Below are 13,502 nucleotides of genomic sequence, written 5' to 3'. Positions count from 1 at the left end.
TCTACACACACACACACACACACACAAATCGGTAACCATTTTTAAATTTTCAATAAAAGAAATATAGTGATACAATTTTATGAATGAAGGATTAATTATGTATTCTTTATTTCATAAGACATTACTTCCTACTACACAATTTAATATTAAGACGAGTACAATTTAAGTAAACGAAAGCGATTAAAATGTATAGAAATACTTATTTAAGTATTGTATGTTTTGATCAAAATCAATAGGCTACATTAAATCAATACAATAATGGAAAAAAAACGTGGCAAACACGATTTACATATAGTAACTCGTAGAAACGAAGATAAAGATACTTCCATTTAAAAAAAAAATTAACATTCAATACACCAAATGTTTTGTTGAGAAAAAAAAAGCCAAGCAATCTACGCCAAAAGCTTGAATCAATGGAGTGGTTTGTACAGCATATGAACGGCGGCCAAGCAATCTGTGCATTGTTAGCTTTGGCACGGACAGCCGCTTCCGCAGTCCCGCTGCTGGCCGGCAGGTGGCGCTTCAGCCTGAACACATTTACTCTGCGCTGTAATCTTGCTGGGGGCGTGGCTAAAAGGAAAGCTCGATTGTAATTGGGAGAAACGACAAGGGACGGCGAAACGCCAGAAAACAGCTTCCTGATTGGCGGATTGCACTTACGTAATTGGGAGTAGGCCAAAACAAGGTCTGTGATTGGCCGAGATGAGATTGCACAAGAAAAGAGTACAGAACACGCCCATCTACTGGAGAATGTCATCCGATGGGTTTTCGGCTCTGCACGGTGTTCAAGCCCAGGACGTGGAGGATTAGGCAGTTAAATGAAGCACAGAATAATTCGCAATACAGTCTTTACCGGCTATCCTTCCAGTGTTGCTCTCGGACTGTACGTAGCCACACTGACACTAATGCCACTTTGAGCAGATTGATATGAGCGCGGCGAGGCGGCAGCGCGGAAGGTGAGGTCATTAGTTCAGCGCATTATTTAAATAACTATCGGTTTACTGTGAGAATAGATGTCTGATAAATGGATAATTCTGTGCGACCAAACATTTCTCATTAACCGTTTTAAGAGTATGATTGTAGCAGCCGTTACGAATACTTAGTCAGTTACAGCGCCGGTGCCATCTGTCCTTAACTTAATCTCGCATCGTATTAAACAATTAAGTCGCTAGATGCAGCTCCATTGAACTTTGACCTTAGGATGCATGCACACTGGAGATTATTAAACAGCGTATAGTGCGCTACGGTTCATAAATCCTAATAGACTGAAACAAAATATACAGGAGTGCATCTGGTCATCATAACATGCAATAGACTATCAGGTGTTGCATGACTATTAGCATTGCATGCGTTTGTTATTGTAGCACTTGTGCGTTGTGTACACATTAGCAGTAGCTCATGATAAGGGTTAGTGTTGGTTTGCGCAGGGCTGTCTTGTGTAGTGTTGGTCTCTCTTTAACACAAGTCGACACGGGCAGACTCCCTTACCCAGGTTTGATATCAAGCGGCCGCAGTCGGGAAGACACGCCGGTGTGCGTACGTGGTGTGTCATCCGGAGATGCCCCAGCGCGGCCCGACTCAGACGCTCCCGGCCGGGGTGCCCGCTGCGCCGATGCCCGGGTCGCAGGAGGACTGTCACAGGCGCTTCCAGGCGGCGGTGGATGTCATTCAAAACCTGCCTAAAAACGGTGAGTGTGTGCGGGGGGTTGTGTTGGGGTCTGCCTTGAAAGGTGCTCACATCTATAGGTTCCGTAGGGACATCCGGCCCAATGATCGTGGGGCACCTGAAACTGGAATTGCCTGACAATAATTAGGGAGTAAATTGACTTATTGCATTTATTATTTCAACAGCGCTACTTGTCGTGACAGAGGAGAGAACTTTGCATGGCATTAAAGTCCTGCAACCGTAGTCGTTTTGTTTTTGCCACCTAGAAAAATCAAATAAAACTCATTCCTCATGGCATGTTTATTAGTTACTCGGAAATACCTGAAGCTTCTCTACCTAATGGTGACAACCCCCCCAGTCAATGATCTTCCCTTTGAAATTGTATTTAATCTGCTGCTCGAGTAAATATTGGATCAGCCCACTGACAAACAAATAACAAAAAGTACTAAAAAGATGGAATGAGGGACGTGTGCGTGTGAGAGATTTTCTTCCCTTCACTGTGATCTCTGTGTTTTCCTACTGCAGGCTGCTACCGGCCCTCCTATGATGTGATGCTGCGGCTCTACAGCCTCTACAAGCAGGCCACCTGTGGCCCCTGCAGTCTGTCCCGCCCGGGATTCTGGGATCCTGTTGGTCGCTACAAGTGGTGAGGAGCAGGGGGGAATGGACTATATTGCCAGGGCTGGTTTTGCTGCCAACACGGCTGCTACACTGGGACTAGGCAGGAAAACAAAGTACATCTTTCTTAGACCTAGTTCAGAATTGTCAACAGTGTAGGGTAGTGGTGAGGAGTGGAGGGCTTAGGGCTCAATCCCCACTGCTGTGGTACCCTTGTGCAAAGGTACTTTACCTAGATTGCTCCAGTAAATGCCCAGCTGTATAAATAGATACAAATGTAAAAGTGTGATATGTTGTAACAATTATAAGTCACCCTGGATAAGGGTGTCTGCTAAGAAATAGGGTAATAATAATAATAATAATAATAATTGTAGTTTAAAGTTGAATCTGCAGGATTCAACAGCCATTAAAGTGCTTATAGCAAGTTATTTTTAATTCCCCTTAAAGACTTTTTCAAGAGGATGATGTTTTTAGGTGGGTAGGGAGGTAATTTTGAATATAAATGTATTTGCGTGTCTTGAGAACTACCGATGTGTGAGGGGTGATTTAGCTTCAGACGCCTTCATTAATACTTTCGTTTTTTGTTTTCTGTCAGGGATGCCTGGCAACGGCTGGGGACCATGAGCTCTGAGGCAGCCATGGTGGCATACGTGGATGAGATCAAGAGGGTGGCGCGGGAGGTTTGTCCATCCGCCGGGCTGGTTTTGTCAGTTTGTCTCTGCACTGTGTGTCAGTGCCTGGTTGTTGTGTCTCTTCATGGGGGCTGATTGAGGCATTTTTGCCCTGTGCAGGTAATTGACTCAATGCCCATGACAGACAAGACGGCATCCTTTTTCCACTACTTTGAGCCTCTATACCTTGTCATCCACGACATGCCCCAACCGCCAGAGGCGCTGCTGAGGCTCAGGAAAGGTAAGTAGAGGTGGGAGGGACTGTGGTATGGGACAGTGTGAGGACTTGTGTCCAGGAGTATCCATCAGATTAGGGGGAGCAGCACAGTCTTGTTTGGCATAGTGAATTAGTGTAAAAAAATAACCAAGTACATCCCTTTGTGTTTTTCCCGTGTGTGTGTGTGTCTGTGATTGCAGGGCCAGAGCTGGACCGCATTTTGAGAGTGAAGCTGAGCGAGGAGTTACAGAGTCTGGGGAATGGAGAGCTGCTGGCAGGGCAGGGCCCAGTGGGGAGGACTGACCTTCTGGGTGAGGCTGGAGGGGAACAGGGGATTTCAGCTCTGGACGGCTACAGATTCATATATCAATTGTATTATATCAATCATATATCTTCAATTCCATTTAAAAAAAAAATATATATATATATTGAGTTAATCCACTTGCCCTTCAGCACATTGTTTGGGCCCATGCAGTTTCTTAATAAAAAGCACAAAGAAAGCTATTAATCATACAGCAGTTCAGCTGTCTCTGCTCCGAGGCCGACACACAGTCTGTGCACACAGTGATGTTCATTGAACAGACAGCCCTATTAGGTGTGAACGCTGATTTTCATCTGTTTTAAACAAAGACACTCATGCCTTTGAGGAAGCTGTACCAGAGCCTCTGATTTTTTAATTCAGCCCATCAGAGCCTCTTTGTGTCCCTACCATGAAGACTCCCATCAACACCTTATTCAGTCTGTTATTAAAGGTCCCCACCCTCCCAGCTTCACTGTTGGATAAACTGTGCCAAGAGCGCCTGAGTGGAAGAGGGCTTCCTCACATCTGTCTTCAATGGATATTTGGAAGGCTTCTCTGTTAGCCCCCCAGTGACCTCAATTTGAAGCAGTGCCCAGCTTCAGCTCATATATTCTTGGTAGATGAACATTGTGAAACTCAATTCAGATGCCCCCCCTCCGCCACAGACTTCCCAGAGTAAAGGGACGCAGTTCTTTCATTATGTCTAGTTGCCCTTCCCTGACACTGTATTCCTTACACACTGCTGCAAAACAGTGAAGGTGTACCCATTAATATTTAACAGCCATATTATTTGATTATAGCCATTTAGAGCTTGGAGGCAGTTGGGGAAAAAAAAAGTACTTTATTGCTGCAGTCTCTGTCACTGTGAGAAACCACGGCCTACATTTTATGCCATGCTCTATGTTTGCTTTCTTTCTTTCTTTTTTTTTTCATAATGCCATCATATCAGCCGGGATGTTGCAACATTACAGGAGTATATTGTTAGCGCAAAGATACGATAGGACAAGAGTCAGTTTTTTACAAAGGCTTCATTCGCTGTACCACTTTAACTGTGTTGAAGAGAAAACAGTCCACAGTCTGTTCAAACTATAACAGGCTCAGGCTAAGCACCACAAAAGAGTTCAAACCAATCACTAACTGTATTCCAAGCATTGTTTTGCTGATCAGTCACCCCAGCTAGAAAATGACCATTTATTCCCCCCGTGCAGAGCGAGGCTGTGGTGAGGCTGACTGCCGTGTATCTCTCCGTGCTGCAGAGTCCCTGTCCGAGGGCCCTGTGGTGTCCAGTGACTCGGAAAGCGAGGTCTTCTGTGATTCACTGGAGCAGCTGGACCATGACAAGGTACCCAGTGGTCAGAGGTCACAGGTCACAGCTGTGCTGCCCAAACTGTAAGACATCTCTCCCCTGCACAGTGAAGTCTTTCAACCGAATGCTAAGGAGGGAGGGAACTGGATTGGACTGCCACTTAAAAAAGCACAGCTGGGTTTCTGCCAGGATTGAGTGCAATTAATTTCAGATATTCCATTCCAGGCCAAGGCATTAAAGAAAGAGTAGCTGGCGAGAAACAGACTGACTTTATAGAAGAGATAAATGTACACTACAGCTGACGCACCTTCCTGGGTTTAGGGCCTGCACTCGCTATGGAGTCCTGACAAAAACCACACCCCCGTCACGGAGGCAACTCAAATGGGCATGGGCCGAGGCGGAGAAGGGGTAGACCAAGGAAAGGGACAGCCAATGAGGAGGAGAGGTTCCCCAAGAGGAGTAAACCAGCGACGCAGAGAGGACACAGGTAAGTGGACTATTTCCTTTTCTATCCCCAATGAAATGGCAGATTTTAAATCTCACACTGCTGATTTTGCTGAATTCATGTCATTTTGTTGGAGCTCAGAATAGCCCAGGCTCCAGAATAGCTGTAGTACTGTATATAATTAAGACACTATTATCAAAAACAAAATATTGTAGTAAATGTTTCAGATTGTCTTAAACTAATCAAAGGCAATTACAGTGAAGTATGACAAATTGCTACAGCATTGTTTCTTTGAATTGTTTCTTGAAGCTGGTCAGAATATAAATTTAACTTTCAATCTGGACTCGGTGTGTCTGTGTGTGTCTCTGTGTCCAGGCTCCAGGGACCAGGCTGCGTCTCACCCGACTGAAAGGGGTCTGGCGGGGGGCAGAGGTGAAGGAGGGGCAGGGGGCCAAGGCGGCGGTAAAAGAGGACCCGAGAGAAAGCAGGCGGGCGAGGTGCAGGAGCAGATCGCACTGGCGCTGCAGAGACTCAGAGAGGACATGCACGGTGTACTGGAAAGACTGGAGACACTGGAGAGACTGGTAGCCACACTGGTAAAAACACACCACCTTCCTCCCTCCCTCCCTGGTGTGAATGGTGTGAAGTACCGAATTCATATAAGCTATAAGTGTTGGGGCATTTCCCTTAATGTATCCAGCCTGGTTTTAGACTTTATTTTTATTCTGCTTTAATTACTTTTTTTAAGAAAATAAAGCTTTTCTCATATCTTTGAAGTAAAGGCCCCTCATTCCTTCTCCTCCAAAATGCTGGATTAGCTACTGCTCTATAATCCCGCTTGGCCAGACGCCAGCCTCAGCTCAGGCTGCAGTGCGTCCAGGTCTGCGTCAGCTGCACCTGCTGCGGGACATCCTGCGCTGTCCGTGTGCGTCTCACCTTACCGCAGGCCCAGCGCAGGCAGGCCGCGCAGCCTGCTAGCTCTCTAAGGGCTGTCATCCGAGCACTGCCCAATCCTGCTTTTTGAGGAAGGAAATCTGGGACACAGCACAGGCACCCTTTGGGTACATTTTGGTTTTGGAAAACGCGCCAACAGACAGCGTGGGATGAAGGTCTTGCTAGCGGAGGCCTGAAGGCGTATTAAAAAAATAATTAATCATTACAACAGCAATTGTGGCTGGTATTTCATAGCCCATATTGTTTGTCCTAGCAAAATACTGGAGCCTATGTGGTGGAAATGAGGTACAAATGCGGGTGTGCCTGTCTCAGCAAACAAACAATTTGGTAACAGCAGAACACCTATAATTAAGGGAGACTGATGTGTCTTTTTTGGAGGGGGGAGTGAGTGGTACCTCCAGTCCAAGCTCTCTCAGTGATACTGTCTCTGTGTTTCAGGATCAGGAGTCTTGCAGGAGAAGCTCTGGTCCACATACAACTCCAGCAAGAAAGGTAAAGCCCAGAGGAGAGAGGAGCAGGCCCTTAGGCTTGATGATGTGACTTATTGAATAAGGAGAAATGCTTTTCTTCGGGTGTTTACAAACGTTGTGCCAACTTCAGACTGCTCTGGTGAGATTCCTCTTTAACACCTTGAATGAAGGACAAGATAAAATGCAACAAAACAACACAATGGGTCCTGTCCTGCTGTGCTTGGCAGAGGGTATTTCAGTTCACTAGAATTCAGACCACACGCAAGCAGCTGAGAGAGAGAGAGAGAGAGAGAGAGAGCGAGAGAGAGAGAGCACTACAACAGCTGCTTGCTTGCACTTCTCTGGGCTGTGTTGCAGACAACACCCTGCTCCACTAATGACAATTCAGGGGACTGAGCGGCTGGACTAAGCCCACACTGATACCATGTCTTAGTATCAGTCAATTATTCAGTCAGTCCATCACAGTTCTTATTTGTAAAGTATTTTTAATGTCAAGGTGCTGTGCAATAAAAATATAATACATTTTATAGATATAATCCAGCTGGAAAACAGGAAATAGTCCATCGCTGACCACTCAATTCACTATAAAAAAAAAGAAAGAACTCATTACTGAATAAGAGCACAGTCTCAACAGTCAAACCCCATTTAAAATGCACAGAGTAAGTATATGTGATATCTCATTTCTATCATGTTTTTTCCTAAACCTCTCTCACTCATATTTCTAACCCTGATTGAATCAGCCTGACCGGTGTGGCTGTGCTTTGCTGCTTCATTAGCCCATAACCGCACGAGCCAGCACTATATTTTTAAGTACAATGCTGTCTACCACCACAGCCAGCACTGCTACTGAAACAAAGGTGCCTTGATACTACAGTGACCTGTCCCTTGTGTCCCTGCAGGGAACCGGGTGGTGTGGGCTGGGCGTCTCCGGCCGCACTCTTCTCTTCCTCCTGCTCTGGCCTCTGCTGGCCCAGGGGCTGCTGGTCCTGGTGCGGCGCCGCCACAGGAGGATCTGAACTGAAGTTCTACAACCCCCACGTGAGGCAGACCGGAGCGCTGCAGTCAGGGAGCGCCAACAGACGCTGTCAGTATGCGTCCCAAGACTGGATTCAAAATACTCGTAAATGCTTGAAATTAAACTTTTCCTTTTCCTTTTTCAGTATCCTGGCAAGGGGGTGGCCTTATACGTTTTGAGGACCTTTCAATTTCTGTTCACTTGGTTTCCTGTTTGAACTGACTAACATATTCCAGAATAACACTGTGCTTCTGAACTTCTGAGAGGGGGATGAGAGGAAAGGCAGGGGGAAGTGTTTCAGTGTTACCTCATTGTAGTTCACTTGGTACCTCTCTACTCAGTTTCCCTTCCTGTCTGTGAGCTCTGAGAGTTTTAAAAGAAGCTGCTTTTATTTAAATCATTACTTGTATGGTCATATATCGAAGAGTCACATTGCACATATGTGTGTACATATTTCCAGGGTCATTAATCTGTGTATTTTAGCAGTTTCCATCTTGAGGGAATGGAACTTACATTTAAAAATAGGGAAGGAGGTTCAACCTAAGAAATGGCCTTGTTTAAAACATGCACTTTTACATGGTTACTATCTGAACTGTGTTTTTAATAGTGCATTGAAAGCGGTACATTTTAATTCCAGCTCAATGTGTCTTGACTAAGAGACTGCATCGGCTTAATACTGTGAAACGGCAGAACGACGCACAAACAATCTCAATGAAGACTTTTATACCTGTGTGACGGAGGGAGTCAGAGGTTGTAGTTTTCTGAAGGTGCGTTTTGTTGTGAAGAAAGAGCCAAGGGTCAAATATGCTGCACTGAAATGTGGGACATTTTTACATTTATTAAAAGAAAATTGAAGTAGAATACCTGCATGTTCATTTGTCCCCCCTCGGTTGCGCTTATCTTGGAGCGCCTGGGTGCGACAGCTCCCTGTGGTGCTTCAGACACGGGAGGGAGCGGGCGGGCTGGAGTCAGGGGGAGTGCCGTGATCTCCGATTGGTGGATGTGGCCGGGCTCCCGAGTCCTGGAGCCCCGAACCTAGTGCCAGTGCTCACCAGGGGGCGCCGTGGCACTCTGGTTTCATTCCACGGGAAACCTATTCATACTTGCCACACACCTTGAAATTCCCAGCTGGATTATAAACAAGAAACAAAAACAATTCATACTTAAGAGGCATTCTTAAGGATATCACGGCTGTACAGCCAGCGATGAAGCCGTGCAAAAATCACTTGAGCTGAACTCCACCTTCTACAGTAAAAACAAACAAATAGTAATGGAAATTAAATTAAATAATTCAATTGATTGCAATATATTAAAATCATATTTCAAACAAAACACAATTATTTATATATATATATATATATATATATATATATATGCCTTTCTATGTTACTCTCTCCATTGTGTTGTATATACATAAACATGCTGGTGTGGGCATCATTTCAGTTTTTGCATTCGATTAGACAACTTCCTATTTCCACATGTAGCTGCTGAGCAGAATATAGAAGTGTCCCTATAGAGGGTGAGAGATCCTAAGCAGCGCAGTCATGGGCTCTTCCACTCCCTCAGACAAAGCCCAGTGCACATGAGGGAGAGGTGGGGGGGTTACAGAGGCCCTGTGGCATGGAGCTCAGTGAGCAAAGCCCGAGGTACCTGGTTGTTTTTCTGTGTGTTGTGAAATATGATAGTGGTGGTTCCTACTTTGCTGCTCTTACTTAAAATAAAAGAAGGAAGCTATATTTTTATAAATGCAAATGTACGAGTAGCACTTTGCAGTGTCAGATAAGCTATGGTGTGATAATCTAAAAACAGGCAGTGCTTCAATGGACAAGGCCTGAACTCCTTTGTTCTGAGCAGTCAATCAGATTCAAGTCAAGGCCCTGCTAGGGTGGAGTCGTAGAGCCACCAGAGTTGTATGCTGTCTGTGTGGCTCTAGAACAATATTGATGAATGGCTCTGGCAGGAAACATGTATGTGACAACACCAAGCACACAACAGAGCAGACAATAACACACCAATGGTGGTTTGCTGGGTAACTGATATTTCTACCAGGCGGTGAAATGTGTTGAGACCGGATGACACCACTTTGTTTATGTATACTCTTCAGAACAGACAAACTATGTTCGCAGTAAAACAAACCAAAAATCAACACAAAAAGAGTGAATTAAAACATGAACAGTATTTCAGGGTTACATAAAGCACATCTTCAGTGCAGCAACCATTATATTCTTCCTGCAAACATTGTCTTTTCAGTAACTTCCCTGAGATTTACTACATACATTTTTTGATCACAGGCTGCTGTGGAAAAGCACAGTGAAAGCATGATTATAGAAACAGAATAGTGACAGCAAGGTAAATCATTAAAAACAAAACAATACAATAATCAAGGTAAAAGGCGAAACAACATAAGGGAGCTCTCATGACAAATATGAAGTTAAGCAGAGAGCAACAGGACATAGTTATATGTGAATGTAAGAAGGCTGAACTTAAATGACAGGAAAATGCATGGGGCATAACAGTATTTTTAATAAGAATAAATGTAGGCCTGTTGCCAGAATAAATAAAAAAAGAGAAGTATGAATCTGTGGGCAGAGAGGGAGTCAATGAGGCTGTGCCCAGTGGTGGTGTCCCTTTACTCTTTCTTGCCAATACAGTCCCCTCTCTGCTCTCTGCCAACAAGGCCTGTGTCGGCAGAGGGGAATTTCATATTCTTCAGGGCCAGCGCACTGGCTCGACTGGGACGATCAGATTTCATGCCCAGCTTTATGCTCCCAATGTTTCAAATCATGGACTGCTACAAACTGCTTAATCTTGTGACTTGTGTTTCAAATCGTCTTCCTTAAATGAACATTTTATAAGAATTGTGGTTTTGTTTTTTTGTTTCTCATTTCTTCGTTATTGCATTTCCCATTTTCTGTTTTCCAGTCTGTTTTTCTTTCTCTGACAACTACAGTACTAGAGATTCAGAAATAATGTTAAGGATAGTGAGGTGACCAGGCTAATCTCCAGTGACTAGTTCTTTGTGGCCGAGTTTGATTTCATATCCTGCGTTATAATAGAAAAATAAAAAATAAAGCAGTCACCCCAAGACTCTGGTTGCTCTACACCTCCATCCTAGCAAGGCTGAGACTTGACTTGACCTCTCAGAACAAAGGAGGAGTCCAGGCCTTGATACAAATATGACTTTCCCTTCTCTCTATTGCGCCAAACACATCACACAACAAAAGGGCCCAGTACAGTGAAAGGGAACACCATGCAGTAGGATACATCTTCCTTCAGATCACAAGTTAAACCGAGGTCCTGACTCCTTGTGGTGAATAATGATCCTGTGGCACTTTCGAATGAGCAGATATGGTAACCACTGTGTCCTGGTTAAATTCCCAAATCATATTCTCTCAACCTGGCCTATCCAAAATAAACATCCCCCTAGCGTAACTGGTTAAGCAACTCCACACTTCTCTACCTGTATGCTACTGTGAATCCCCGCACCCTGCTATATCAGAAATGCACATAAAACTATTACATTAAAAAGCCTGACTTAACCAAATAATTCAACAGAGAACAGTTTTGCATGTTCAGTGCCCCTGGCAAAAGGCTCACTCTGTTTTTGAATTTTTTCATACCTACGCTTTTCATCTAATAAATCAGGAGACCTCATGAGAGATTACCTGGAACATCGTTGACTATTCCAAGACAGGCCACAGAATCCAACATAGCAAAACACATCAGAGATATCCGGTATACACCCCTCAAATCACCCAGTAAAAACAAAAACAAAACGGCAGTACAGGATTAGACACGAATTTAAAAACAGGCCTGACCTCTGTGGTAATTCCCTTTATGTCTTTGGAAACTGCTGGAAAGGCAAGTTGCTTACTACCTCTTTTCATGACCCAAGTACAGCAATAACTTATAAATGAACAATTGCTTAAAAAAATAACCACACATTCTGTAGTATATTAGTCTTCTAAATGAGTGTCTGAAACATAGGGTCTGCAAATGTGTGCCAGGCCATACCACACACGTCTAGGTTTGCTTCAGCTCCATTCTGTGTTTGGCGTTGTATCACACTGTGGCACAGTCTGTGGCACGATTTTAATATGTAAGGGCTCTCTAACAGCAACTGCATTTCAATTTCCTGTGAGGCAGGCAATGTAGAAACCTTCCTTTTCACACACAAGTCAAAAGTGTGCAGTACAACACAGAGGTAATGAAACAATACAATACATACTGAAACTTATACTGAAAGTAAGTCCTCTTTACCCCCACCACAGTCTATAGAAATACAAAGGATGTTTCTAGTGGTAAATACACAAAAACGTGAAAAGGTTTCATCTGTAATGTGAAACAGCTGTTTATGTTTCCCTGCATCACCCAGTTCTTAATAATAACACAGGAGCAGATTCGGTTTTTAAAAATAAAACTCGTTAGCATATGAGACAATGATAGCTTCTTGGCTACATGACGGAATTACGTAATAAACATGATCAAAGTTTCCAGTTTCCTCTGGTCACGTTACATCTCTTGGACAGCAGCGGGGCATGGCAGCTGCATGTACAGACACTGGACAGCGCTGCTCCAGCAAGGGCTCATCTGTCACTGGCAGACTCGCCACAAGCAATTCACACGCCGCAAAGCAGAAGCGGAACCCAAAAGGAAACGCTTAAAACGTGCACTGCTCAGTCCTCCCTAAAACCTCCTGCTTAGTCGCTAATCTACCGTTGAGTCAGGCAGACACACTCCCTCCGCTGCAGACGGACAGTTTTGTCACCTTCAACAGAAAACCCTGGCGAAGTGCGCTCGCTTACAGACACACGCCAGTCCACAGCGGCGTGTGCAATTCAGATAAATACACATTGGTGGATTCATGCTTTCGTTGCACTGCCCTTGTGAATGAGCCATTTTAAGAAGCAGTCACGCCAGTTCCAGTTGTTGAACCTCTCACAGGCCTGTGACATACTCCTACTGGGAGATTCGAGTCTTACGATGCGGGGCCAATACACATTGATTTCCAATAGGAGAGCTTGATTTGTATCCCCCTCTCAACAACTGCACCGTGCTTTACTGCCGTGGGGGTGGATTAAAACATGCAATCAAATTAAAAGCACCAATTGCAATGAGTGCACGGAACACGCTGGAGTCGAGGAATGCGTCGGAATGGATTCTGAGCACATGTCATCCCCTACAGTGGGCGAGTCACCTCGACTGCAAACAACGAGCTACGAGACGTGGCGTTTATTCACGACGGAAGCATCGCCCTCTGCTTGGCCGTGATACGCACAGCGGGGTAAAGGAAGCGCTTTCTTAGAGGACGGCACAAGAACTCGGTTATAGCGAAGCTTTAACACAACACAGTCGCATATTTTGTTTACGTTACAGCTTACAAAGCCCGTGTCCTTGCGCTTCTCTTTCAGCAGAGACGGGCGCACTACTACTCAATATCCATCCGCCCAGACATCGAAAGGGGTACAACCGACCAAAGTGTAACGTTTCACGGGTTACAATGTACAGTTGAAATGTAAATACCAAACACACACATTACATTTCGGTGTTTTATTGTACGATTACGTCTGTGCGACACACTATTGAGTGGAACTAGTTTCTGCACGAGGGACCGTGTATGTGTACATGCGAGGTAATCCCATTTGTTTGGGATTTAAACAGTAACATATTATCTCATTCAAACGCAAATAGCTGTAATTAATTGGAAGTATTAGCTTTTTGTAGGTGTGAGTGCGCGTACAATGTTCTCAGTGTGTGGCATTTATTCATATTTTGTTTAACGGTGAGACATATTCCCCCCCTCCGCTCCTGCATGTGGTAGAGTCTAGAAGGTTTTCCC

At 44.6% G+C, this 13,502-nt stretch overlaps 1 protein-coding gene across 2 annotated transcripts; it reads left to right on the top strand.

The window, feature by feature from the left end:
* Positions 1-739: 739 nt before the first annotated feature.
* Positions 740-8,524, top strand: acbd4 (acyl-CoA binding domain containing 4). 2 transcript variants are annotated; one of them, XM_066698559.1, is made up of 11 exons: positions 740-956; positions 1,479-1,688; positions 2,192-2,312; positions 2,880-2,964; positions 3,076-3,196; positions 3,373-3,483; positions 4,730-4,815; positions 5,101-5,266; positions 5,600-5,820; positions 6,617-6,670; positions 7,548-8,524. In XM_066698559.1, the coding sequence occupies exons 2-11, from the start codon at positions 1,559-1,561 to the stop codon at positions 7,662-7,664; spliced, it is 1,212 nt and encodes a 403-aa protein (XP_066554656.1). In that variant the 5' UTR covers positions 740-956; positions 1,479-1,558; the 3' UTR covers positions 7,665-8,524. The 2 variants fall into 2 exon arrangements, with proteins under 2 accessions (XP_066554656.1, XP_066554655.1); XM_066698558.1 differs by having other exon boundaries at positions 4,682-4,815.
* Positions 8,525-13,502: the final 4,978 nt, after the last annotated feature.

The sequence above is a fragment of the Amia ocellicauda genome, chromosome 3 (assembly GCF_036373705.1).
Source record: "Amia ocellicauda isolate fAmiCal2 chromosome 3, fAmiCal2.hap1, whole genome shotgun sequence".
In the NCBI taxonomy this organism is placed as follows: domain Eukaryota; kingdom Metazoa; phylum Chordata; class Actinopteri; order Amiiformes; family Amiidae; genus Amia; species Amia ocellicauda.
The sequence above is the reverse complement of the archived record's forward strand: the minus strand, read 5'-3'. Positions and strand labels throughout refer to the sequence as shown.

Bases quoted from the DNA above. Each gene is read 5' to 3' on its own strand.
- acbd4 (XM_066698558.1), top strand. From the start codon at position 1,559: ATGCCCCAGCGCGGCCCGACTCAGACGCTCCCGGCCGGGGTGCCCGCT. The intron at 2,313-2,879 runs GTGAGGAGCAGG...GTTTTCTGTCAG, and splicing joins CCTGTTGGTCGCTACAAGTG to GGATGCCTGGCAACGGCTGG. The intron at 5,267-5,599 runs GTAAGTGGACTA...CTCTGTGTCCAG, and splicing joins GCGACGCAGAGAGGACACAG to GCTCCAGGGACCAGGCTGCG.